This window comes from Otolemur garnettii, unplaced genomic scaffold (assembly GCF_000181295.1).
Source record: "Otolemur garnettii isolate 467f Iridium unplaced genomic scaffold, OtoGar3 scaffold00004, whole genome shotgun sequence".
NCBI lineage: Eukaryota > Metazoa > Chordata > Mammalia > Primates > Galagidae > Otolemur > Otolemur garnettii.
In genome coordinates, this window is record NW_003852399.1 from 44,445,876 (window position 1) to 44,472,735 (window position 26,860).

Sequence of the window (26,860 nt, forward strand, 5' to 3'; positions counted from 1 at the left end):
GGCGCCGAGCCTATTCCGCTATAGTTTGAGAAGATATATGGTATGATTTCAATTCTTAAAGTTTGATGAGACTTGTTTTATAACCTAAGATATGCTCTATCTTGGAGACTATACCATGTGCCGATGAGAAGAATGTGTATTCTGCAGGTTGGGTAGAATGTTCTGTAAACGTCTGTTAGGTCCATTTGTTTCAGTGTCTCACTGAAGTCGAGTGCTGCTTTGTTGATTTTTCTACCTTGATAGTCTGTCCTCTTCTGTCTGTGGAGTGTTGCAGTTTCCCACTATTTTTATGTTACTCTTTATTTTCTTAAGTCTAGTAGTATTTGTTTTATGAATATGAGAGTGCATGTATATTTAGGATTACTGTACCTTCTTGTTGCATTGATGCCGTGATCATCGTGTAATGACCATCTTTGTCTTTTTCCAGTGTTATTGACATAATCTCTTTTCTCTGATATAAAAATAGCTATTCCTACTTGTTTTTCATTTCCATTTATGTAGAATTCTTTTCCATCCCTTTTTGAGTCTATGAGAATATATGTTAAATGGATGTCTTAGAGATAGCAGATTTTTTTAATCCGTTTTGCCAGTCAGTATCTTTTAAATGGGGCGTTTAGAATGTTGACAGTTAATATTACTGGTAAGTGAAATACTGTTCCAGTTACCATGTTTATTGTTACCAGTTGCTTTGCATTTTCCCTTATTGTTACTGTTTTGAGAGTTTTTACTTTGGGAGTGCTACACTGGGCAATATCAGCCAATTTTTTCTTTTTAATTTTTAGAGCACATTTAAGTATTTTTCTTTTCTTTCTTTCTTTTTTTGCAGTTTTTGGCTGGGGCTGCATTTGAACCCGCCGCCTTCGGCATATGGGGCTGGTACCCTACTCCTTTGAGCCACAGGCACCGCCTCTCACATTTGAGTATTTCTTATAGGGTAGATCTAGTGGTGACAAATTTCCTTAATGTTTGCTTGTCTAGGAAATATTTTATTTCTCCATTTATGAAGCTTAGTTTTGCAGGATACAAAATTTTTGTCTAACAGTTACTATGTTTAAGAAAACCAAAGATAGGACCTCAGTCCCTTCTGTCTTTTAAGGTTCCTGTTAAGAACTCTATTACTCTGCTGGGTTTTCCTTTTATACTTGATATTTTTGCCTCATGACTGATAGTTGCTCCTTCACATTGATCTTGGCCAGTCTAATGGCTATATGCCTGAGTATATCCTTTTTATAATCTCCTGTTGAGCTTCTTATATCTAGATATCTACATTTTTTTTTTTTTTATTTGAGACAGAGCCTCAAGCTGTCACCCTGGGTAGAGTGCTGTGGCATCACAGGTCACAGCAACCTCCAACTCCTAGGCTCAAGCAATTCTCCTGCCTCCACCTCCCAAGTAGCTGGGACTACAGGTGCCCACCACAATGCCCGACTATTTTTTTGGTTGCAGCCATCATTGTTGTTTGGTGGGCCCAGTCTGGATTCGAACCCGCCAGCTTAGGTGTATGTGGCTGGTACCTTAGCTGCTTGAGCCACATGTGCCGCGCCGATATCTACATATTTAACAAGGGCAAGGAAGCTTTCCTCAATTATTCCCTCAAATAGGTTTTCCAGGCCTTTAGCTTTTTGTTCTTCTCTCTTGGAGACACCCATGTTTCTTATATTTTTTTTCTTTACATAGTTCAATATTTCTTGGAAACTTTTTTCATTTCTCTTGGTTCTTTCTTCCTTATTTTTGATTAACTAGGTTAATTCGAAACAGTACTCTTTAAGCTCTGAATTTTTTTTTTTCTATTTGGTCTTAGTGCTCTGGTCTGTTTCTACTGTGTGTTGTATTTTCCTGAATGAAATTTTCTTTTCTAGAAGTTCTGTTTGAACTTGTATATATGGGTGTATGTAGGGGGGTGGATTCTTTCACCGTGGTTTTTTTTTTGTTTGTACTTCTGGAGCTCTTGCACTGATTCCTTCTTACCTGGAGCAGTGGTCTCTTCTTGTTAATTTTCTTTTGCTTAGAAAGAAATTTTCTTTTGGTTTTTCCCTCTCTTCTCTTTAAGGATGTACCTGTAGTGTATGTTGGATAGGACTTTTGGTTTTGCTTGTGGTTAACTTTGATGGGGGTCTAGGTTCTGGATGGATACTTTGGTTACAGAGAGCTTTAGTGATTTTGTTTTCTCAATTGCTAATTATTTGTAGACTATAGTGGTTGTGTACTATGTATGTGGGCAGATTCCCTGCCTCTTGTTGAGCAGGGAGAGGGAGGTCTTTGAAATCTTTTTTCTTTCTCCATCCCTGTGGACTTCTTAACAGTATGTATTCATATATAGGGATGTCCAGTTTAATCTGCAAGTCAGCAGGTAGTGCTCGTGAGTAGGAGTCAGCCAGGCACTATTATTAAATCAGTTGAGTGCGGTAATGGGTTGTACAAGTTGTCCTCCCTGCCAGTAGGTGGCGCTGAGAGAAGAGGGCTGCATTTTGGGGGGCCCTGTGTCTGTCTGGCTCTACTCAATCAGGAGAAGCAGTCAGATGTCCTAGGTGGTGGGTCGGAGCTCCCAGGGGACTCCTTATTTTCCACCTGGGCAGGGGTGGCTGGAGGAGTGAGGCTGAGTGGGACAGGTTCCACAAAGACAGGCACAAGAGCCGTCTCAGTAAGGGTCAGGGATTGGTTTTGGGATGCTGGGGAAAGCCACAAGAAGGGGCTGAGGCAGGCCCACCAGGCCAAAAAGTCTGCTTGTTGGGGAGGGGCAGCTTGGAATTCGGTCTAGCAGGTGGAGGTGGACTTCACTCTTCTGCTACTTATGTTGCCCTGCAGATCTCTCTCCAGCACTGGCCCCAAGCAGCAGCCCAAATCAGCTTATCAGCAGTGTTGAGATAGAGAGTGAGCTTTCTTGCCTAGTACTCCCCCACCCCACCCTCCATACTGAAAGCGCAGCTTTCCTGTTGGGGAAGAGGTAGTACTCTGTGAGTGTGCTGCAGCTTGGACCCATCACACTATCCTTTCAGTTTTGCCTGCATGGATTCCCTCTTCTCTCAAGATCATTTCACACATCTCTTCTCTTTGCTTCTGAATGACACAATCAAGTCCTCAGGGTGGGTACAAGATGTGACCTGCCAACCTATCCTCTGATCCCCTGAGTTCAACCCCTGATTGTTCCAGGGAGAAGCATGCTGGTCCAGCTTGCTCATGGAGTGCTCAAGCAGGCTTAACGTCCTTCTACTTCGGGATATGTCCTACTCTGCTGGAGCAGTCAGGCAGGTGCCACCAGGGCTGGTGGGTAGGAAGTTCATAGTCCCTGCACCTGTCTGTCTGCTGTGGTTTTTTTTTTTTTTTTTTTTTTTTTTTGAGACAGAGTCTCACTATGTCGCCCTTGGTAGAGTGCTGTGGCGTCACAGCTCACAGCAACCTCAAACTCTTGGGCTTAAGCAATTCTCTTGCCTCAGCCTCCCAAGTAGCTGGGACTACAGGTGCCTACCACAGAGCCTGGCTATTTTTTGGTTGCAGTTATTGTTGTTTAGCAGGCCCCAGCTGGGCTCGAACCCACCAGCTTTGGAGTATGTGGCCAGCACCCTACTCACTGACCTATGGGCTCTGAGCCTGTATGCTGTAGGTTTTTAAGGGGAAAGGCATGAGCCTCACTTTCTATAGAAGCCTGGGTGTGGCAGGCACACCAGCATTGGAAGCAGCCTCTCCTGAGTGCCCTGGTTTAATCATTCTTTGGGACATCGGTGCTGACTCTAGGCAGGAACTGCCAGGGCTGTGTTAGTAGCAATTGGCAGAGGAGGGGAATAGGAAAGTTAGAATGGAAGAGTACTGGGACTCTGTTCCCCCTGCCCCCAGCTTGCTGGACTCTCCTCTCCCTGAGTGTCTTTGGGATTACACAATTTCCCTTAGGAACCCCTGTGGCTATGGCAGTCCAAACAGGTGTTGGGCAGTGTTTGTGTGGGGGTACATGAAGACAGTTGAAGGACAGAAGCTCCCTCGGGAGAACATAGGCACACAGTGGGTGGAAAATGATATGGCACCCCCTGCCTCTGCTTGGGTCTGCAGTGAGGGGGAGCCATACCTAGAGGGCTGGTAGCCTGGTGCTCTGTTCTTAAGAAGCTTGTTCACTGATGGCAGCAGCACTTGAGTTCGTGTGGGTAGAAGAGCTTTCAGTTGGGGAGCCTGCAATCTGCCAGAGATGTGAGGGAAAGAGAAACAAACACCCCCCACCTCTTCTTTCCATGGGGCTCCAAATTCCTGGGGAGGCGATTTCTGCTAAAATTTTGTTCTCTGCAGCTTCTTTCTGTGGCTCTCCGGTAGGTTTCGGCACTCTTCTCTCAGAGTTAGACCTGGGCTATGCTTTTTCATCTGAAACTTGCTCTCTTTCTCTGAGTTGGTCTGGCAACAGATGTCTCTAGTCCACCACCTTGCCTATCCTCGTTGCTGGCAGATCAGGCTCCTGGGTTCTCTTTAGCACAGCTTCCTCCCAGAAGAACAGAGATGCTCTGCTGACCTTCCTTGCTGTGCCACACTGTAGGGACCAAAGGCCCTTGGCTTCTTACTCATTTGCTGAAAAATCACATTTCCTGGCTTCTTACATCCCCATATGGGGATCTCCTAGGGCTTGCAGGTCGCAGAGCCACAGAGGCTATGGAAGAGCCTCCTGGGACCTTTCAGAGCAGAGGAGACTAGCAGGGAAGATGGGATCACATGTGGACCATTGTCTAGCGGTACTTTTGTATTTGTCAGTCAACCTGTCTCTATTCTCCATTCCACCTATTCTTTCTAGCCTCTAATGCCTCCAATTCTACTCTATATTTCTATGGGCTCAAAATTTTTTTTAGCTTCCAAATGTAAGTGAGAACATGGAATATTTATCTTTCTGTGCTTGAGTTATTTTGTTTGACATGTTGACTCTAGGCTCACCATGATCTCCAGTGAATGATAGGATATTTTTTATTTTTTATGGCTAAATACTATTCCTGTGTGTGTGTGTGTGTTTGTGTGTGTGTGTATAAGCACATTTTCTCATTCATATGTCTGTTGGTAGATATTTAGATTAATTCCATATCTTGGCTATTGTGAATAGAGCTGCAATAAGCACAGGAGTGCACATACCCCTTGGATGTACTGATTTCTTTCCCTTTGGATAAATACCCAATAGTGGGATTGCTGGATCATGTAGTAGTTATATTTGTAGTTTTTTGAGAACTCTTCACACTGTTTTCTGTAATGGCTACCCTACATTCCCACCAACAAAGCGTGAAAGTTTTTTTATACATCATTGCCAGCATTTATTATTTTTGTCTTTTTTTATTTTTTGAGACAGAGTCTCACTTTGTAGCCCACTTTGTAGCCCTCAGTAGATTACCCTGGTGTCAAAGCTCACAGCAACCTCAAACTCTTCTGCTCAAGCAGTCCCCTTGCCTCAGCCTACCAGGTAGCTGGGTCTACAGGTGCTACCACAATGCCTGGCTGGTTTTTAGAGGTGGGATCTTACTCTTGCTCAGGCTGGTCTGGAACTCCTGAGCTCAGGCAATCTACCTGCCTCAGCCTCTCAGAGTGCTGAGATTACAGATGTGAGCCACTGTGCCTAACCTATTTTTCTGTTTGTTTATTTATTTATTTGAGACAGAGTCTCAAGCTGTCGCCCTGGATAGAGTGCTGTGGCATCATAGCTCACAGCAACTCCAAACTCTTGGGCTTAAGGGATTCTCTTGCCTCAGCTTCCCAGGTAGCTGGGACTACAGGTGCCTGCCATAATGCCTGGCTATTTTTTGGTTATAGTTGTCATTGTTGTTTGGCAGGCCTGGGCTAGATTTGAACCTGCCAGCTCCGGTATATGTGGCTGGCACCCTAGCCGCTTGAGCTACAGGCGCCGACCTTATTTTTCTGTTTTTGACAGTAGCCATTCCAACCTGAGATTAGATATCTTTTTTTTTTTTTTTTTTTTTTTTTAAAGAGACAGGGTCTCACTTTGTTACCCTCAGTAGAGTGCTGGGGCATTATAGCTCACAGCAACCTCTAGGCAATTCTCTTGCCTCAGCCTCCTGAGTAGCTGGGACTACAGGCACCCGCCCCAATGCCCGGCTATTTTTTTGTTGCAGTTTGGCCAGGGCTGGGTTTGAACCCGCCACCCTTGGTATATGGGGCTGGTTCCCTACTCACTGAGCCACAGGCACTGCCCTAGATATCTGGGTTTTGATTTGTATTTCCACAATGATTAGGGATGTTGAATGTTTTTTCATATACTGTTGGTCATTTATGAGCCATGACACCAGGGTACTCTACTGAGGGCTACAAAGTATGTCTTCTTTTGAGAAGTATCTATTCAGATCCTTTCCCATTTTTTAATTGGATTGGTTGGTTTTTTGTTTTGGTTTGGGGGGTTTATTTGAGATTTGGTTTATTTGAGATTCTTGTACATTGTGGATATTATTAGTCTCTTGTTGGGTGAATACTTTACGATTATTTTTTCCCATTTTACAGGTTGTCTCTTTACTCTGTTAACAATTTCCTTTGCTGCGCAAAAGCTTTTTAGTTTAATATGGTCCCATTTGTCTATTTATTTTTGCTTTTGTTGTCTGTGCTTTTTACACCTTAGCTGTAAAATATTTGCCGAGACCAGTGTCCTGAAGCACTTCTTCTATGTTTTCTACTAGTAGTTTTTAGTTTTAGGTCTTGCTTTTAAGTCTTTAATCTATTTTGAGTTGATTTTCGTATATGGTGATAAATAGAAAAGGTAGACTCTATATTTTTATAAATGCAAATGTTAGATTAAGGCATTGTGGCTATAATGTGCTGGGTTAGCTATGTTGCAGCCCAGTCTAACACAAGCAGAAAAAACTGTAGTACATTATTCAGAAATATTTCAATATTTATTTAAAATAAGGGTCTGTCTTTCTAACTCTCATTAGAGAAGATGAGTACCTCAGAAAAGTGTTAAGAGGTAGGACACTTCACATTCAAGTCTGCTCTTTGAAGCAGCTGAATATTGGGAGTTTGGGATAAAGAGAAAGGAATTGGAAATGTATGAATGTGCCTGGGAATTCAGCTGGCAGATTGAGAAGTGAAGCTAGAGATGCTGGGGTGCATTATTTAATGGCTCTGGAAAAATTAATTTACTTAATTCCGAACCTTTTATTTCCTCTTTTTTTTTTTTTTGCCCTTCTCGTATTTCACTTTGTTAATGTACATCTTAAAATGTGATTTTCACAATACTTGAGAGCCTGTCTAACACATGTGAAAGATTATCTGTTTGTTCTGGACCTAGATCCATTTAGTGCTGTCTGAGAGCTATGTTGTAGGGCTTGTGGGTTTCTTTGTTTGTTTGTTTTGTTTTGTTTTGGCAGCTGCATCACATTTGATACATCCTTCTTCTTAATTATACTAGTTTTCTTCATTTCATATTCTCCAAAGATTTAATTAGCAGTGAAAAATTTTACTTAGTAATATTATATATATGTTTCTTCCCCCACCCGATCCCAAAGCTAATGTTGTTTTTTAAAGGCATGTTGTCTGTGAAATCAAAGTGTTATGTGGGTGCGGGCAGAGAATGTGACTTTGTGACAAGCCAGGAAAAGCATTTCTTTAAGGGTGTAGGAGCTTGATGAATATACTTTAGGGATCTAGTTTTTCAGCTTCCTAGGATAAAAAGCCTCTTCCATATGGTGTCCATTTCTCTCTGAGTCTGCTCTTTTCTCTGTTTTCCTGGCTTAGCGTTTTCTTCTACTCTGCTAGTTTTTTTTATTTTTGTTGTTTGCTTGTTTGTTTTTTGAGACAGAGTCTCATTATGTTGCCCTCGGTAGAGTGCTGTGACCTCACAGCTCACAGCAACCTCCAACTCCTGGGCTTAAGTGATTCTCTTGCCTCAGCCTCCCAAGTTGCTGGGACTACAGGTGCCCGCCACAACACAACACCTGGCTGGTTTTTTTTGTTGCAGTTATCATTGTCATTTAGCTGGCCCTAATACCGGATTTTTGACTTTGGATTTCCAGGCTCTTGGTCTCAATGATTCGATGAGTGAATCGATGGACCACAGGATGGACAGTAAGTTAGGTTTTATTTACAGAGGTATTATTACAGCTCTTACAAAGAGCCAAACCTTGCAGAACAGGACAAGATAGGTTTTATACAAGTGTCACAGCTCTTACAAAGAGCCAAACCTCCTTGCAGGGCAGGATGCAAGTGTTACAGCTCTTAGAAAGAGCCAACTTCGTTGCAGAGCAGGGTATAAGTGTTACAGCTCTTCCTCTTTCTCCCTCGGAGGTCTTTGCTATCCTGTTCTATCTTCCTCAAAGGTCTGTGATGATCTGCTAAAGTCTTGCTCTTCTATCCTCTATCTTCCTTGAGGATCTGCGATGATCTGCCCCTAGGCTCTTTGCTCAGGGGTTTATGTAGAGGCAGTTGTCCAATGAGCTGAGAGCTTAGCTGATTGGTCTATAAAATAGACCAGTCAGGAGCAGGATTGAAAACGGACCAATCAGGGATGCACTGGAGGAATCGCCAGTGTTTTCCCCTGATCTGCTGGTCTTTTTTGTTACTGGAGCCTCTGGTGGGAGAGGAAAGCTCCCCCTTTGGCTCCAACCTGCCGGTTTCTGTGCCAGCTGCTGCCAAGGCAGAGCCGGCAGGTCCTCTAGCGCCTGCTCTGCTGGAGCCTCTGTTGGGGGAGGGAAGCTCCCCTGCTTGCTCCAGCCTGTCAGTTTTTTTACCAGCTGTTGCCACCAAGACAGAGGTGGCAGGTCCCCCAGCCCCACTCGGCTGAGCTGGCTGGGGCACCACTTTTCCAGTATCAGCCCAGGCTGGGTTCAAACCCACCATCCTCAGTGCATGTGGCCAGCACTGTAACCACTATGCTATGGGCACCAAGCCTCTACTAGTTTTTTGTTTTCTTTTCTTCATAGTTTTTGCTTGCTGTTTTGGCTTGTATTACAACCTGTAACTTATAGGTTGTAGGCAATCTGTAAAATGGGGGAAAAAAATTGCAAACTATTTACCCAACAAGGGACAAATGTATTCAAGCTTTCTATGACACCTCATAATCTCACTGCTTCCTACCTATCCCTCAAGGTATCGGTCTTCAAGTTGCTCCATCTTCTACTCAGTGTTACTGCAGTTCTCAAACCATATTTCTCGGTAAAAGAGATTGGTTAATTGAGCACCTCTTTTCCCACGAGGCTCATCACTGGTTCCTGGCCATCTGGTGGGTGGCTGTCTTTGGGTCAGGGGCCCATCTCTAACCATCTAGCTAAATATGGACTGTCAGCAGCAAGGGGTCCACATGGGACTTCTGCAAGGCTCTCTAGGGGGAGGCAGTTTGATTCATTATGACTGTGGCTTTGGCAGAAACTGGAACTGACATATCTAGTATAAAGTATATGAAATATGCAAAGTCGGGTGTGGGTTTGGCTTCATTGTGTTTTGGTGGGGGTGGACATTATTTTGGTTTGTATAGGAATAGGAGTTTTGGAGGGCATCCATGTAGAAGTGGCTAGCTGGAAAGGTGGACACCAAGGTTAGGAGAGTGAATGTTAGAGTAATGTGAATATTCTCTATGTAGAGAGTTGGAGCCCTAGACTGTAGATGGCTAAGGAAGTACAGGGAGAGGGGAGAAGGCCCAGGACAGGTAAAGATGGGGCTGTAAAGAGCTGCCATGGAAGAGAAAGGAGAAACTGTTCTGGGAAGATGAGCATGTAACCAATTTATTTAACATTACATGTTGTTTTTAAATAGAAAGATAAATCACAAAACTTTTTAGAGCAACTCTAGAATTTTGGGTGTAGTTTTACACGAATAATCTTAACTTACCAAATTACTCTTGCTGTATTTCCACCCCACCCCCTTCCTCATAGGTTGAAGAAGAAATTCAGACTCTGTCTCAAGTGTTAGCAGCAAAAGAGAAGCACCTAGCAGAGATCAAGCGGAAACTTGGAATCAGTTCACTACAAGAATTAAAACAGAATATTGCCAAAGGATGGCAAGATGTGACAGCAACATCTGCGTATGTCCCCTTGATTATACATTGTTCTAGAGAGTGTGAAGGACACTGTTGCTCATCTGGGGAGGGCAGAAGGAGGATGAGGTGCTTCTGCAGCTTTTCTGTGGATAACACAGGGCATTTTCTTTCTCATTCTCAAGTGTACCTCCCTCTTTTATAACTTTGATTTTCCAGACCATTTCTTCTAGGGAATAGAAAGAAAACCAGCCTCCTGTGTGAGGTGAATAAATAAAATTTAAGTTCCAAAAATGTTAGATTTACTTGCCGGATCCCACCTGTCTACAGTGTGTGCATTGAATCCTCAGGGTAACTCAGTGGAGTGGGTGGTGAGATAACCCTAAGAAAACAGGCTCAGATAAGTTTTAAGTTCACAGATCTCTCAAAATGTGGAGTCAGAGTTTGAACTCACGTCTACAAACTTTTTTTTTTTTTTTTTTTACTCTGCTCTGTATGTATTATAAGATTATCTGGTTCTTGGGTCACAGTCCCTCATGTGTGCTTGTGGCAGACTTCAGTCTCTTAAGCTTTCTGTCTTTTTGGTCACACATATTATGATACAGCATTATCATGATGCAGTTTTCTTCCCTGGCACAAGGAGGAGCAAGCTTCTAGCAAGAGATTCAGAACTGCTCTGTCTTCTGTATTCGGGCCCACCTGCTGAGCTGGTGAGCTTAGAGTTGTTTTACAATTCAACTGTCAGCAGTGAGGTCAACTGCCTCTAACATGATGGTTCTCAGATGCCCTTTCTTTTGGTCCATTTTCTGCCATATAAATTGACAATGGAAAAACACTCAGGAAATTAGTCTTTGACTATGTTACCATAAACCTTGTTTGTTTCTGGTATTTGATCTTGGCAAGGTAAGTAAAAATGCTCAATAATATGGGGGTCTTAACTTTTTTGGTAGACACCATATTCTTTTATTCTGTTTTTTTTTTTTGGGGGGGGGTTGGTTTTGTTTTTGTTTTTCCCTGCTCTAATCCCTGGGTAGCTGGGAAGGAGGTGTAAATTATTTCTTTGCATTATAGCAAATATCCATGGGATCATTTTAAGTATTACATCTTTTGCATACGCTGTTGAAAGTCTAGCAGGTCCTTATTTGATAACTATATAGATGTACAAAATTTTTTTTAAAAAGTTCTCTATGCCCATACAATTTATTTGCATAATGAAACACACACGGGTCCTACTTATCCCAACCTGCTTCTTGCTTCTGGCCCTTTTCAAGATCAAGTTGTAAAAGGCATGTAAGGAATTTGATTTCATTTTTTGTTTTACATGAAAAAAGGAAGGAATAAGAGACACGATTTCTTTCAGATTTTGGCTCATTTTTACCTTTATCACATGACTGCTTCGAGCTCTTACCCCGACTTCACCAGCCTAGCCTTTTTAGGCTTCTGTCTTTCCTGCTGGACTAGGGACTGCATTGTATTGTGCCTGAAAGAATGGTTAAAGTATAAGACGAGGTGATGATGCTACCCAGGCAGTTATGAAGCATTTTGGACATTGTTAAAACTGTTTTTAAAGAGTTCTCCAATAGATGGTGACCATTGCCCTTGAAATAATCGATAATTGGGAAAGTTAGCTGACTTTGCTCTGTTTGTTTATCATACAGATACAAGAAGACATCTGAAACATTGTCTCAGGCTGGACAGAAGGCTTCCGCTGCCTTTTCATCCGTTGGCTCCGTCATCACCAAAAAGCTGGAAGACGTAAAGTATGTTTTCATTTTTCCTTGCTGACTAAGTTGCTAAGGCAAATGAAAATGTTACTGTGGTCACATTTGTTTCCTGCCTTTGGCTATGGTTGATGCTGGATCCTTCTGTTGGAGTGAGGGAGAACACTCCTTCAAACTGGGACCTGAAATGCTTGCCTGGGCATAGCTTGGTAATTTCAAAATGATCATCTGTTGAATCTATTGAAGGTTGTTGAAAAAATTCTGGTTGTGAACTTCTGTGTTTTTCTAGTCTTTCCTCTCATCAGGGTAAGTATATCTCTGGTGGTTGCAAACTTGTGATTGTCAGCAGAGCCCAGTGTCTTACTGGAGACGAGTCCAGGAGCACTGTGGTGCATGCTTGGATGGAGGCCTGGCTTCACTTTCTGTGTGCGCCATTTTTATACCGTGGTGTGATTACAATATGCCCATTTGTGCGTTGATTTGTACTAACCTGTAAGTCATATCTACATCATACTTAGGCCCAAATCTTGGTTTTTCAGCCATTGCTTTTTATTTGCCATCCGTATTTTAGACAGTCTGCAGAATTTTCCTTGCCATTTTGATAAAACCACTTCATAGTGCTTTTGTGTCCCCTTCCATCCTTGTGGATTAGAATATTGCTAAAAATGACAAACGTGATTTGAAGCAGCTGTGCTTCTGTTGGCATGCAAAATTCATGTTCTTTTTTTAAAAAACAACAAAACATAATGCTCAGATTGCATGGCTTGGTGTTTGTCACTGTGGGGAAAGTAGATTTTACAACCAGAATTTTGTTGATCAAATAGGTTGATTAACGTGTTAAACTTTGCACCAAAAGAATGAAATTCCTGCTTGTTAGTTTATCATCATTCTAAGCATAATGTATAAATACAGCTTTCTCGGGCCCTTTTGACAATTATATGCACATCTGTTAGGTGCTCTTAATTCCTTTTTATGCTGACAGAGTTATATAGTATTGTAGAGCCCAGTTAAAACATTACACAAGTTTTTAAAAGTAGCCTATTTGATTGTTTTAGATTTCTCAGAACTTCCTTTCTTTTTTAATGCTTACTCTGGCTTCTTACAGATTGCAAGCCTTTTCACATTCCTTTAGGTAAGGAGAGTTTGAACCATCACTGCAGTCTAGCAGTTGCCTAAGACAAGTGTGCTGAGATTAGATGATTAAGCCCCGCTGGATGATTATGTTTGTCCACTGCGTAATTCTCTTGCTTTTGGAGTATCTTTTTCTCTAGTGCATTCCTAATTTTAAGGGAGGATTTCTTGTATACCGTGAGTAATGTATAAATTAAAAGAAGTATTTGACATTGTAGTTCAAGGGGTATGGAAATGATTTTGATGTATCTTTTTTATTTTTATTTTGTAAAAAGAAGCCGCTTTACCATGGCGTGCAGAATTCCTCCCTTTTAATGTCTGACTCTGTTTGTTTGTTTTTTGATGCTTTTGTTTCTTCGGTGCTTTTGTAAGGATGTTCGGATCTTCACGTGGGTCTCATTAAGCAGTTATAATAGAGTACACATGTACTGCCTCATGCTGTTGGTCTTCTGTTTGATAGGGGTTACTGTACTTTTAAAAAAAAGGGGTGAAATATATATAAGATAAAATTTGCCATTACACAGCATCTTTAATACTTGTTTTACTAGCTTATAGTTTTGTATTATTTTATTATTTCTCTTAACTATGCACACGAGGCAACTTTATGGTTTTCAAAAGGAAAAAGTACATGAGGCTAAAAAAGAAAGCACGGGGAAAAGATGTTAGCTCCAACCATGCCTTACAGAAGGAGATGTGGTGGTGTTGACCAAACCTCAACCCCTCTCTCCATGGAAACCGTGATTATTCAATTAGTTGTTAGAGGAAACAAAGGTGGAGGAAGGTCTCCATAGAATGTAAGCAGGAAGGGTAATAGAGTATGCACCTCAGTTCCTATTAATACACATTATCTTCTCAAGCAGTTATCTGAGGGTCTAGATATTTGCCTTCTTAAGTACCAAGTGGGTACTTACCCCTCCTATCTTGGTGACACTTAACCCTGGAAGTTAGAGCAAATCATAAGGATATATAAACTCTCAATGTTTAATTATTTAAAATGAAATGTTAAAATTACGCTTTAAACTAAAAGTTGCCAATGATAGGAGGAAATTGTGTATCTCTGATGTTCAACTAAAAATGGCCTAAGTGCTGTAGGTGACTGGAATACACATTCAGTCACATAATCCATTCTAACATTAGAGTGTCCGCTGTGGACAGGTCCTGCAGATATAAACATAAAGCACACGCAACTTCTTTTAGAGCTTAAAGTCTTAGAGTCGAGTGAGAGAAGAGTGTGGGGTCATAGGATGAGATAAGAATGACAGAGTCCTGTTAGTACCTGGTTATAACATAATGTTAGATGCAATATAAGCATGAATATAAAATATAAAAATCTGTAAGGGCTACTGAGGACTATGCTTCATCAGTACATAGCACCATTCTTCCCTATATGTTTAAAAAGGTTAAGCAAATGTACTTATGCATGGCTCAGTATGTTCTATTATTAACTCATCACAAACTAAGTTTTGCTGCTCTGTTCTGACTTATACATGGAGTTGCTTTTCCTATTTAAAAAATGTGATTGAGATTATACGCTGCTATTTTCAGTCTTGCTTTTAATGAACATACATTGCATTTCAGTATGCGGAGGTTAAAGTAAGCCTTTTCATTACAACTTGGAAATGAGAGAAGATTCTCTTTGGAAAGTTAAACTTCATAATTACAGATCCCAGATTAAAAAAAAATCATTTCTAGCCAAGAAAGTCCTGATTATAATCAGATTTAAAGTGTTCACATATATAAAGACAAACTATAGTTTTTAATCATGCAAGTCACAGAGGCAAATCCTAGTCACATTTCCCCAAGAACTGTCTAAGGAGAGGGAGCTTCGACCATGGATTTTGAGCACTCCAATCCCAGCAGCAAGTCCTTTTCTCCCATGGAGATGGATGCAGAAGGCTCCTTTGCCAAGTGCTAGGAAGTAGTCGGTTAATCTCACTATTGTATTTGTGCTGGGTCCATCTTACTTGACAAACGTATTCCAGTGATTTTACTTTCTGATGTAAGTATAGGTATACGAGAAGAAAATGTATCTGTTTTGCCAACTTGAGTGTTATTAGACTCTGCAAAAGTTTTTATTTTACTTGGCCAAGTAGCACTTGGGATTTAGATATTTTCCTTATGCCGTAATTGAAGGTAGGGAGAAATAGTATGTCGCATTTCAGTTGTTAGTGCCAATGCCCCGAAGCTAACAACTGAAATAACTGGCTGAAACTGGAAGGCTTTAAGAGAGTATAATCTAGTATGAAGTAGGTGTTAAATTTCTGTTTCAGTTAAAATCATCCTTTGTGATAGTAACAGTTATCACTTCTGTGTTTGGCAAGCCTATATATAGTACTTCTGAAGTGGTGGTATTGTTTTGGGAGATACCGCTTTACAGATGAGGAAACTGAGCCATAGGGAGATTAAGTGACGTCCCTAAGGTTGCACAGCCAATGGCCAGGATTGGAAGCTAGTTCCAAAGCCTGTAGTCTGCTCCTGTGCCTCCGCAGAGCAAGGATGGTTTAAGACAGCACCCCTCTAGGCACTGTCTAGCAGTTCCTTTAGACAGTACCTGCTGCCATCACCTGCATCAAGGGATTGCGTGAAGGCAAATGGAATGAGATATACAGGTAGCTCTTAAAAGCAAGTGTGGACATAGTAAACATTCCAGCACGTTAGCTGGTAACTCCTCCTCTTCCACCACTTGCTACCACTTCTTTCTGTTCCTTCTATCCCTCTTGTCTAACCATTAGGGATGAACATATCAAATAACTGCAGGAAACAAGGAAAATTTAAAGAAAAATCAGTTCAGCTTTTTAAAAGAAGAACTTTTTCAAAGTAAAAGCAAACACAGTATGAGAATCATATTGTCTCCTGACTTTTTTCCTTAGTGTTTTGAAGGACCCACGTTGACATTCCTACTTTGACAACAGGTTGATGTATTTGAGGATTACAAATCAAGATGAAACATTTTTAACAACACGTGGTTTATAAATGGTAACTAATGTTTACAGCCAGTCTCTTAGAGATAATTCTGGTTCAGCAGCAACATGACTTTTTGCTTTAGAAAGTTTGAATATTATATTTAAACTTGGTTGAAATTAGAGATGAGATACAAGTTGAGGCAAGTTGAATTTTTCTGTAACGTCCCATAGAGAAGGGAGATACCCGCCTAGAACTAGCTTCCAACAAAATAGAATTTCATCTGATATTGGTTGTGGGAAGGATCCAAGACTGGATAGAATTGAAACTGGTATGTGATCCTTGATCTTCCTACTAAAATGGCTACATCAAAAAATGAGAAACCTTGATTTTAAATCTCCGTTAATTGATTCATTCTCTGATCTCACGATAAAGTAAAGTATAGGACATACATAAAAATGTTCCAAAAAATTCAACTCAGAGATTTTTCACAAAACATAGACCTTATTCAAATCTCTTCCTTGCCTTTCCTTATATATTACTATTTAAAAGTATAAATGCTGGGTAAAGGGGCATGGAACCCAAAGGATTGACTGCTGGAGGAAGTGGTTTTTTACATAGATGCTTCAGGACAGTGACTAGAATTAGCTGTGACTTTTTGAAATTTGCATTTATCTATCAATTCTTCATTTTGTTGATACTATCAGATTCACTGTGTGAGTTGCATGGACAAGGAATTTATTACATTTGTCTCTCTCTCGCCTTCTGTTGCCAGAATTTGGTAATCTCTGCCAGTGTGAATATTCTAGCGCAGAATCTTTTGATTATTAGAAAACTATATAAATCAGCTCAATTGAAAAGGAGAATGTATTGCACAAAGTTCTGGTTTTTATTTTTTCCTTTTTTTCGAGACAGAGTCTCACTATGTCGCCCTTGGTAGAGTTCCTTGACATCACAGCTCACAGCCACCTCAAACTCTTAGGCTTTAGCGATTCTCTTGCCTGAGCCTCCCAAGTAGCTGGGATTACAGGTGCCCACCACAATGCCTGGCTGTTTTCCTGTTGCAGTTGTCATTATTGTTGAGCTGACTCTGGCTGGGCTCCAACCCACCAGCCTTGGGGCATGTGGCTGGCGCCATAACCACTGTGCTACAGGCACCCAGCCGGATACAAAGTTCTTTTGTAACCCAAGGAGAAGAAAAAGGAAGGAAGCAAGCCCAGGCCTACCCATACCAGCTTTTCTCACTGGAAAATTGATGTGGGGACCCTGGTAGCTTCTGGAAACCAAGACACCCACTCTTCCACCTTGTTGTGGTCCCTACACAATCATCTTTCCCTCATTACCTCTACCTCTTTCTGCTTCAATTTGATTCTTTCTTTGCAAACAACCTTCCTCTGTGTTCTTGGAGCTTCACCTGGTCCCCTACGTACCCCCCCCACCACTGCACAGCAGGTGAGCCGAAGGTGAGTGAGGCTTGTCTCCATTTACAGCCACTCCCCAGGGCTGACATCAGAGCCTGAGCTTTGCCTTCTGTAAGATCAGCAGCAATTAGATTCTAATAGGAGCCAGAACCCTACTGTAAACTGCCATGCCAGGGATCTAGGTTGCACTCTCCTTAAGAGAATCTGATGCCTGATGATCTGCCTTGGAGCTGAGGATGATACAGATTACCGTTAGCAGAGAGGTTTGACCGCACAGAGACCATAATAAATCAATTGCTTGCAGACTCATATCAAAACTCCCTTATGTGCCCCTCCCTCCACTGGTCCATAGAAAAACTCTTTCATGAAACTGGCCCTGGTGCTACAAAGGCCTGTTCTGGTCTGGGAACAAATACCTGAGAGAAAGTTGGGGACTGCTGCTTCTCAAAATCTAAGGCTGTGTAACTTTCTAGCTTAAGTACCTACCATTAATTGATACAGCAGCTTAGTGTCCTAATTACAATGTGCTAGGATAAGAATTGTAATCATCTTAACCCCACCCCCTTTCTTAAACTAGGAAGTTAATGGTGGGTAATGCTTCCCTGAGCCAGTTCATCTTAGATCTTATTAGTTATGGTGAAGGGTAGTATGTGGCAGTGTGGCTATTCCAGGCAGCACCAGCTGACACTACTGATGCTGCTGCTGCTGCTGCTGTCCTTCCTTCCCTTCCTTCCTCCCTCCTTCCCTTCCTTCCCTTCCTTCCCTTCCTTCCCTTCCCTCCCTTCCCCTCCTGCTGCTTCCTCCCCTCCCTCCTCCTTTTCTCTCTCTTCCCCTCTCCTCTCCTCCCCTTTCCTCCCCTCCCCCCCCCTTTCTTCCCCTTTCCTTTCCTTCCTCTCCTCTCCCCTCCTCTTCTCTCCCCTCCCTTCCCTTCCCTTCTTTCGACATAGTCTCACTCTGTTTCCACAGATAGAGTGCAGTGGGATCATCACAGCTCACTGCAACCTCAAACTCCTGGGCTCAAGTGGTCCTCCTGCCTCAGCTTCCCAGAGTGCTAGCATTACAGGCTTGAGCTCTCCACCAACTAGGAAGTTTCTTTTGAAGGGTCTGAGGAAGGGCAGGTGATAATTAGAGTTATACATTTAGAAGCAAGCTCTTCATTAACCTCTGTCCTTAAAATGTGGGACCAACACACTGTAGGAGATCAAGGAGAAAAATAGCAAATTCCTCTCAGAATAAATTATAGCCTTATACTCAAGGTATCAGCCACCAACGTGGGATGGAGAGAATAGTGAGCTACGTGGATCTCTTCCTCTTGTAGAAGACATCAAGTGCAGAGATGTCCAAATATCTCATTGATTACCTTGGTTATACAAACTGCCAGCATATTTTGGTGTATGTCAGGATTGTACTCCATATTATTACATCTTACAAAACTAAGTTTCAGGAGCTATATTCAAAACATTATCATTTGTAACAACCAAGTCTCTGATAAAATTAAATTGTAAACACACGATATATTTAAATATCATTGACAGTTGATACTTGGAACTATCTGTTTTACCTAAAGGAAAGACTATTTACCTAAAAATCTATATCAGTGATGAAAATGCTATAAGCATGGTAACAGTATCAACAATGGTAGCAGAACACAATAATTTAAAAGGCCCCCCAGTTAAGGTACTCTTGTCTTGTGAGGAGCTTTCTATGGGAGATGGCTAAGAGTAGGTAACATTGAACCTGAACGGTCAATGAACTGCATTGTCCTTGAGAAGTCTGTCCTAGTGAGATGGGGCCAAGTGTTATTTGAGACCATTTGTTAGTTCAGATGAAGTACAAGTGTTTTCTTAATAGAAAACTGATACTATTACTACTGAGGCTGGAGATGTAATTCTGAAAATAGCTATAGTTATCAAATAGGTGATTTATGTAGGAACCTTCCTATTCTGGTCTGGGAACAAATGCCTGAGACAAAGTCAGCCAGAGGAGCCCTTCCCTGCTCTGTGTGTGTGTGTGTGTGTGTGTGTGTTATGTGTGCATATTTCATTTTTGAGGGGAGGGGATGAACATTGAATTAGGAGTCCCAGAGACCCAAGTCCTATTCTTGATTCTACTGTGACCTTGGGCAAATCATTTAACTTCTGAGCCGTGATGCCTTAAAGATCCAGAAAACAAAGTGCTTTACATGTAAGTTTTAAAAGTGCCATAAAAATGCACAGCTATGTTATTAGCTCTTCTAGCTACTGGGATTAAATTCACTCCTGAATAAAAATAAATAATGTTGTTGGAATAATTTTGATCCCCTCCATCTCAAAAAATAGATAATTCTTCATGTGCTGACAGAATAAAGTTCCTGGAAAGCTATGTCTTTTTGGTATTTCGTAATGTTGAATTTCCACTATACTAACTGCATTTCTATTTCTTTTTAATGCTGCCTCTTAGTATACGCTCCATTCAGCATTCAATTAGCATGCCTGCTATGAGGTAAAGTATATTTTTATGAAATGTAGTCGGCCTTATGCTTTCTTATTCTTTATTTAGATGTTTAACCTGAGCTGGTCTGAAGGAGGCAACTAGAATTCTATTCTACACCAGCTGCATGTTTAACACTATTGATTTTCAGTTATACTTCCTCTAATGTTGAATAGGCACAAGGGATCCATTAAGTGCTTGTGATCTAAAAACAAAGAATTGGTCCTATTTTATTTTGCCTCATTTCTGAAATCTGTATACTTGACAAAGCAAGCACTTTGTTTCTCATAAACCTTCTCTTTTCCTGGAAATGAGTTTCCCACAGTCTTTGTCTGAATTACCTTTAGTTTTGCTCCCCGTTTTCCCTCATTCCAGTGTGACATTTGGAGCCAACCATAATTTCATTCTGTTATCTGCTTTTATCAATAAGCATCTGCATGCTAGTACCTCGGGTAACTTCCCTAGAGAGCCAGAGGATTTTTAACAATAGATACTTGGTTTAAACTTCGCTGTCATCGGAATCACTTGAAATGCTAAAAGCCTGCTTACCAGGTTTCACCCCTAGAGTTTGAGTCTGTGGAGTTGGGGTGGGGTCTGAGAATGGGCATTGCTAAGAGGTTCCTGCAGCTGGTCTGAGGACCACACGTTGAGAACCACTGGCTTACACTTTTGCCATCACCTCTGTGGTAAAGAGGATACTACTTGGTCCCTTCTTGGCCTTTTTCATCTTGGCAGTAGGAAGGATATTCAAGGTCAGGTGGATAGGACAGTAGCTCTGGAAACCCACATGTGAGACAGTGCGCTATGATACTACTGAATTAACATGGATGAACATGAAGGCCTTGTCCTGTGGCTCAGAGTGGTCTCTTCGTCAGTTGGGGCAGCGCGGTGAAGTAGACAAGGCTGAATTTCTGTGCTCCTCCCTTCCTTTTGGTTTTTCCTTTCCATGTCTATTATGTTTCTCCTTGGGAATTAGGATCTCTGATATGGAACTGTATGAGCTGACATGTAGTCCGCTTGTCTCGCTTAGGTGATACGGGTTCACATAGGAATCCTGCCAGGCAAGATGTCGAACTAAACAGGAGTTCTAGATTAAATGGATCTAATCACATTTGCTAGTGCCATGACAAGTTGGTTGGGAAAGTGACAGAACTGATGCTTTACCTGGTTTTGTTCCCCTCCTCACACATATATGTGACCGTATCTATATCAGTTATGTCTAAGAATGGTTCTGTTCATGGAATCAAAAGCATACTCCCCCCGCCCCCAGCATTGCGGGACCACACTTATGGTGCATCTTACAAGGGTACATGTGAAACTTACTAAATGAGGAATATAAATGTCTTAACAGCATAAATAAGAAAATGCCGTGAAGGTTATGTTAACCAGGTTGATGAAAATATTCCAAATTGTATATAAAAACAGCACACTGTACCCCATGACTGCATTCATGTACACAGCTATGATTTAATAAAAAAAGAAAAATTAAATGCAAAAAACAGCATACCCTTAGAAATGCTGCATCAGAAACTGATAATCTTTCATTGTAATAAATACTTGTGTATATGCCTGCACACACATGATATGTATCTGTTCTTTTGCTAATTGAGAATAATGTTGAAGAGGAATATAATTGACTTAAAGGTGTTTACAAAATTGTTGGAGGTTTTTTTTTTTAGCATTTGTAATTTTACTATTTGCTTTTCTTTTCTTTCCATAGAAACTCCCCAACCTTCAAATCATTTGAAGAAAAGGTTGAAAACTTAAAGGCAAGTAGAGAGATGAACAGGATCTTTGTGATATGTTGCCTAGTGCCTTAACTTTCTTTGGTGTAGGGTAAACCATTCATGGTAGTATTTCTTTCTAAACGTGTTTGAAGAACTTTAAGAACTCTTTTATGTTACTAATTAGATATTTAAGGTATTATGTACTCTTTTAATCAATATTTTTTGAGTATATGTTGTAGCACAGCAACATGCTAAATTCTGAAAGGAAATGTACAATTTACAAAGCAGAAGCACTTTAGAAATTTGTGCTGATTTTTGCTTGATTCATTTCAGATACTTTTGTAATTGCACAAAATTTAATATAACTTTACTGTAGACCTTTAACAATATAAGGAGCACAAAAAAGAAAACAAAAAATCAGTCCAACCACCTAGAGGCCAATGCTGTTATGCTTTAAAAAAGAATTAACCATGTCATAAACATTTTCCTGTACCATTCAGTGTTCCCCTGCAATACTGTATATAATGGCTGGTTATACATTACCTTCTAATAGATATTATTTGCTCAGTCATTTTTATGATGATGATGATGATGCTATGATCATCATTGACAGTTCAGATTTGTAAATTGTGTTATCTTCAAGATCATATTCAAAACTTATAAAATCATCAACTCTTCAGATCATAAGCAACTTTAAGGGTCATCTAATTCCCATCCACTATCTGACCCTCTCTACGGAGTTTGTGTAAAGTTCACTTCTTCCTTACCTAACTCTGATAATTACAATGGATCTATTTTAAGAATAAAACTAATATCTTCAATGTTTTTATATAAATCAGCTTAAAAACAAATATTAAGGTTGGAACTTTAACTGGGTCACTTATTTTTAAATCCATCTTTTAAAAATTATAGAAGGAGGTATGTTTAGTGAAAGAAAAAAAGCACTCTGCAGTGATCTGGATCTTTTTTCTTGCACATACAAACGTTAGCACATACCTTTTCTGTCAGTATGTAGATGTATAGATGTTTTTCAGAAAGGAATCACGCTGTCCAACCAGTTCTACAACTTGTTTGTTCATTCTCCAATAGCCTGATGCTCTATGAACTCATGAATGCAGAGAGCTATTCTTTTTGCTCAGTGATACTTCTCAAGGGCTTAGAACAGTCCCTGGTACGTTGCCCAATATGAATTTGATAAATAAAAATATAGTCATTCTTATAGATCATTTCAAGAGACTTGCTTTATGGTTTTTTTTTTTGGAGATAGAGTGTCTGTTGCCCTGGGTAGAGCGCCATAGCATCTTATCTTAGAGCAACCTCAAACCCTTGGGCTCAAGTTATCCTTTTGCCTCTCAGTCTTTCAAGTAGCTGGACTTCAGGTGCCTACCACAATGCTCACCTAGTTTTTCTTTTTTTAGTAGAGATGGGGTCTCCTCCTTGCCCAGGCTGGTCTCAAAGTCCTGGGCTGAAGCAAACTACCCACTTTGGTCTCCCAGGGTGCCAGGACTACAGGTGTGAGCTACCATGCCTGAGCCTGATTTATTCTTCTTAGCATCAAATCATATTTGAAAACAGTGTAGTTGCAGGAAGTCAAGGTTATCATCATTCAGTTCTCAGTATCTTTAGGACTATTACAATCTCTCCTTGAAATCTGCTATAAATAGTTTTTGAAATGACTCATTAGAAAACCAGGCACCACGTATGCTTTTGATGTTGGAGATGATGAGAAACTTCCAGGTCATTTATTATATACTCTCCTCTTGAATATATTTAGAGTCTGTAAATTATAATCTACTTTTAAAAACAACGAGAGAGAAAATTTCAACTGGATTCCAAATGTTAACAAGTCCCTGGCCAGTCAGCTATGATTGAACTAAGAGCAAGGTCAATCAAGGTCATAACCACCATAGCTTCTTCTTGCACCCTTGGTTTCATAATGTTAGCTGTTCTGTTGGGCAGTTGTGAGATCTAACACAGAGAAGATAGATACATCAGTGTTGAAAAGGATGAAGTGACGTGTAAGGGTTTTGAAAAGGATAAAATATTGTACAAATCTAAGACAGGATATATTTGTTCAAATATTGACAGAATTTCAGGACATACAGCTTGGAGTTGTGCTTCTAGGTCATTCACACTATAATATACATGTGAATCACACAGGACTCTTTCTCTTTTTCTTTTTTTTTTTGAGACAGAGTTTCAAGCTGTCCCCCTGGGTAGCATGCCATAGCATCACAGCTCACAGCAACCTCCAACACCTGGGTTCAAGCAAGTCTCCTACCTCAGCCTCCCAAGTAGCTGGGACCACAGGCGCCTGCCACAATGCCCGGCTATTTTTTGGTTGCAGCTGTCGTTGTTTGGCAGGGCTAGATTCGAACCCACCACGTTAGGGGTATGTGGCTGGCGCCTTAGCCACTTGAGCCACAGGCGCCGAGCCACAGGGCTCTTTTTCAACTGCAGATTTCAGTTCTGTAGTTGGAGTTGTATTGGGGATAGAGAAGGATGTCTTGAGATTCTGCATTTCTGAGATCCCAGGTGATACTGAGTACGTAGGTCCTAGGACCATACTTAAAGTTATAAAAGGTTAAAAAGCTTACACTGTAATTGGGAAAAATACATATATTATCTTTGCTTTGCTGTTTTCAATACTATTTCTTGAATGAGTGTAGCTGAATGAACACTTTGATGTAATACAAAATGTCACATAAAGAGTTTACTAGATATTTTAGAATAGGTCTTGCAAAGTTCTCTAGGCAGATTTTCTTGTAAAGAACAGTTAGCCCAGCGGTTTTCAACCTGTGGGTTGCGACCCCTTTTTAACAATGAAAATACATTGAGGCATTAGGAAGGTTGAGAACCACTGAATTAGCAAATGGGGGGAAAAAGAAGAAAGGGTAGAATTTACCAGTTTGAATATTTCAGCAAAAAAGAATGTGTAAGTTTTACTATGAAACCACACTCAACGTTACAACAGTATTAAATTCCATAGACATATAATGATCACTGTGCTATTAGGGTACTGATTTATTTGTTCTTGAAAGTAAAAGTAAGTAACTTTATACAGACTCAGCTAATTTTATGTTTCATGTTGTCTTTTTCTTTTTTGAACTTTTTTTTAAGTCTAAAGTAGGGGGAACCAAGCCTGCTGGTGGTGACTTTGGAGAAGTCTTGAATTCGACTGCAAATGCTAGTGCCACCACCACGGAGCCTCATCCAGAACCAACACAAGAGAGCCTGTGAGACTCCTACCTTTGTTCTGCGTCCCACTGCCAGATGCTGCAAGCGAGATCCAAGCACATCTTGTCAACATTCGTTGCCACGAATTTCTACCAGATGTGCTTTTACTTAGCTTTACATATTCCTTTGACCAAATAGCTTGTGGGTTAAACAAAATGAAAATATCTCCACCTCTACTCCTGGGAAACACCCTCTAATGTATATTTAAGGCCCTTTATTTAGGAAACACCATTATAAAAACACTTGTAGTACCTGGGGACACTGAATAGAATGATCTAAGAAGCTGCAGGTTGTAATAGTCTCTTTCCTACTTTACAAATTACTATAGATCTGGGAAATCAGTTTGGTCTTTGTCTTCTATAAGGTTTCTTTTTCTCTTCGAAACTGTATATTTGATTCCTAATTAAAATTGTTCTTTTACATTTTCTGAATCGTAGTTATTAAAAGTCTTGGTATATTTTCTTTATCTCTAAGGGAAGAGCTACCAGCTACAAAAAATATTTTGAAATAAACACTGTTTTGGTATAAGGTACATATCTTGGGTGTCTGAAGACACCAGACGAGAATAAATAGTTCTACATCCAATTTGTTACGGTTGTGTGGCAGTAGGTACAGTAATCAAACTTGTAGGTGGTAAGAGTTGGACTCCCCTCCATCCTTACTTATCTCCATTTGTAACAGTAACCTTGTCAGTATGTTGGTTATTATGCTACTCCTATCAACTTATTTTTTTTTAACCAGGTTAAAATTCTAATTTGAGTAAATTGACAAAACAACATTTCAACTTAAGCATATTGTCAGTAGGTTGAAATATGAGCACTCCTTTCAATTCACACTGAAAGATTTTTAGATCTAGATTGTTGTAAAAATGTCAAAATCAATCACATTATGGGGAACATTGCTGTCTTCATTTAATCTATTTAGTACCATGTAAGCACACAAAGTTACGTGACTAATACAACTTGAGCATTTTTTCATACGAAGGAGTTGGTGATAACGCCTAAGAATGTAATGCATTAATAAAAATCAACTCATCATTTTTCTACTTATTTGTTTTCAATGTGTTAGAAACTCTTCTAAAAGGATACTGTAGATACTGCCCCCTATTTGAGAACTGAGTGTTGGGGCTGAATGAATCAAAGCCTCTGGATGAATTTGCATAGAGGTCAAGGTACTCAATTAATTCTAATAATTACTTACCACCACCACCTTTTCCTTATGCTGTATATGTTTATGCCCGAGAATGTTGTATTTGTTATTTATTAAGATGTGATTGTTTTATTATTTTTTATGCCAAATGTTAATTGCCAAGCTTAGAGTGATCTAAAGCATTTTTTAAAAGCATGGCTAGATTTACTTCAGGATAAATTATCGTATGAAAACCAAATTTGAAAAGCCACAAGTGTTGATTGTTATGGAATAACATGTTGCCATTCTTGTTTGCTAGAGCTTTTGTTAGTATTTTGAATGCAGTTAAAGCTATGCTTTATTATATGTGAAAAGCTTAATAAATTCTGTATATCAGTAATCTAGGTCTAGAAAAAGCTTGTTATAATAAAGAAACAACCGATGTCTGTACTAAAAAAAAAAATGACAGTTTTTAAACCATCAACTTTAAATCATTGCTTAGTGGCATCAGATTAACATATTCTAAATAATTTCCTTTTAGAGGATTTAAGGCAAAGGTGGCTGAAGCTTCATCTCAGTGAAGTGGGTCTTCAGAAATTTATCTTTGTATAGAAATATTGTGGTGATTCAACATAACTGTTCAGTAATTTTTTCTGCCATTTAGTCTTTAAATTTTTTTTTAATTCCAACATCAGTACATTGTTTCTTGGGTATCCCACCCTGTTATTATCTTTTAACAAGGCAAATGGAGTAAGGTGGCAATTCTTTAGTTGAGGGGAAAGTCCTCAAGTCTCTTTGCTATCTAGCTGGGGAGGTTATGTACTACCCAAATGGAGTGGGCATATATATAGGTACATATTAAGGATGGTTGTGAAAGAAGTAATTGGAGAATCACTTTTCTAGACATCTACACTTAATCTTTAAAAAATGTAATCTACTGTAAAGTGCAAAGAGTGATGCTGAGTTTAGAAAAATAGACATGGATTTAGAAATATCATTCAAAATGGCCTTTGTGGCAGGCAATTCATATTATGAATTTATAGGTATTTAAGCAATTTGAAACACAGTAAATAATTAATGGACATACCACAAAGAGGTCCCGGTTACTGTGCTTTGTGTTTGACGTGATATGAGAACAAGAGAGTGAAATCTCAGATACTTAGGAAATGTCAACTATTTAAGGACTCAAGAAGTGTA

The 26,860-nt window shown here is 40.1% G+C and overlaps 1 protein-coding gene across 2 annotated transcripts in view; it reads left to right on the forward strand.

The window, feature by feature from the left end:
* TPD52 (tumor protein D52) overlaps window positions 1–26,063 on the forward strand; it is a 140,321-nt gene extending 114,258 nt beyond the window's left edge. For both annotated transcript variants that reach the window (XM_023517722.1, XM_012810481.2), the window contains exons 3-6: window positions 9,828–9,976; window positions 11,587–11,688; window positions 21,292–21,340; window positions 24,419–26,063. In XM_023517722.1, the coding sequence (XP_023373490.1) occupies window positions 9,828–9,976; window positions 11,587–11,688; window positions 21,292–21,340; window positions 24,419–24,538 (420 nt within the window). In that variant the 3' untranslated portion in view covers window positions 24,539–26,063. The remainder of the gene's footprint in view (window positions 1–9,827; window positions 9,977–11,586; window positions 11,689–21,291; window positions 21,341–24,418) is intronic.
* Window positions 26,064–26,860: the final 797 nt, after the last annotated feature.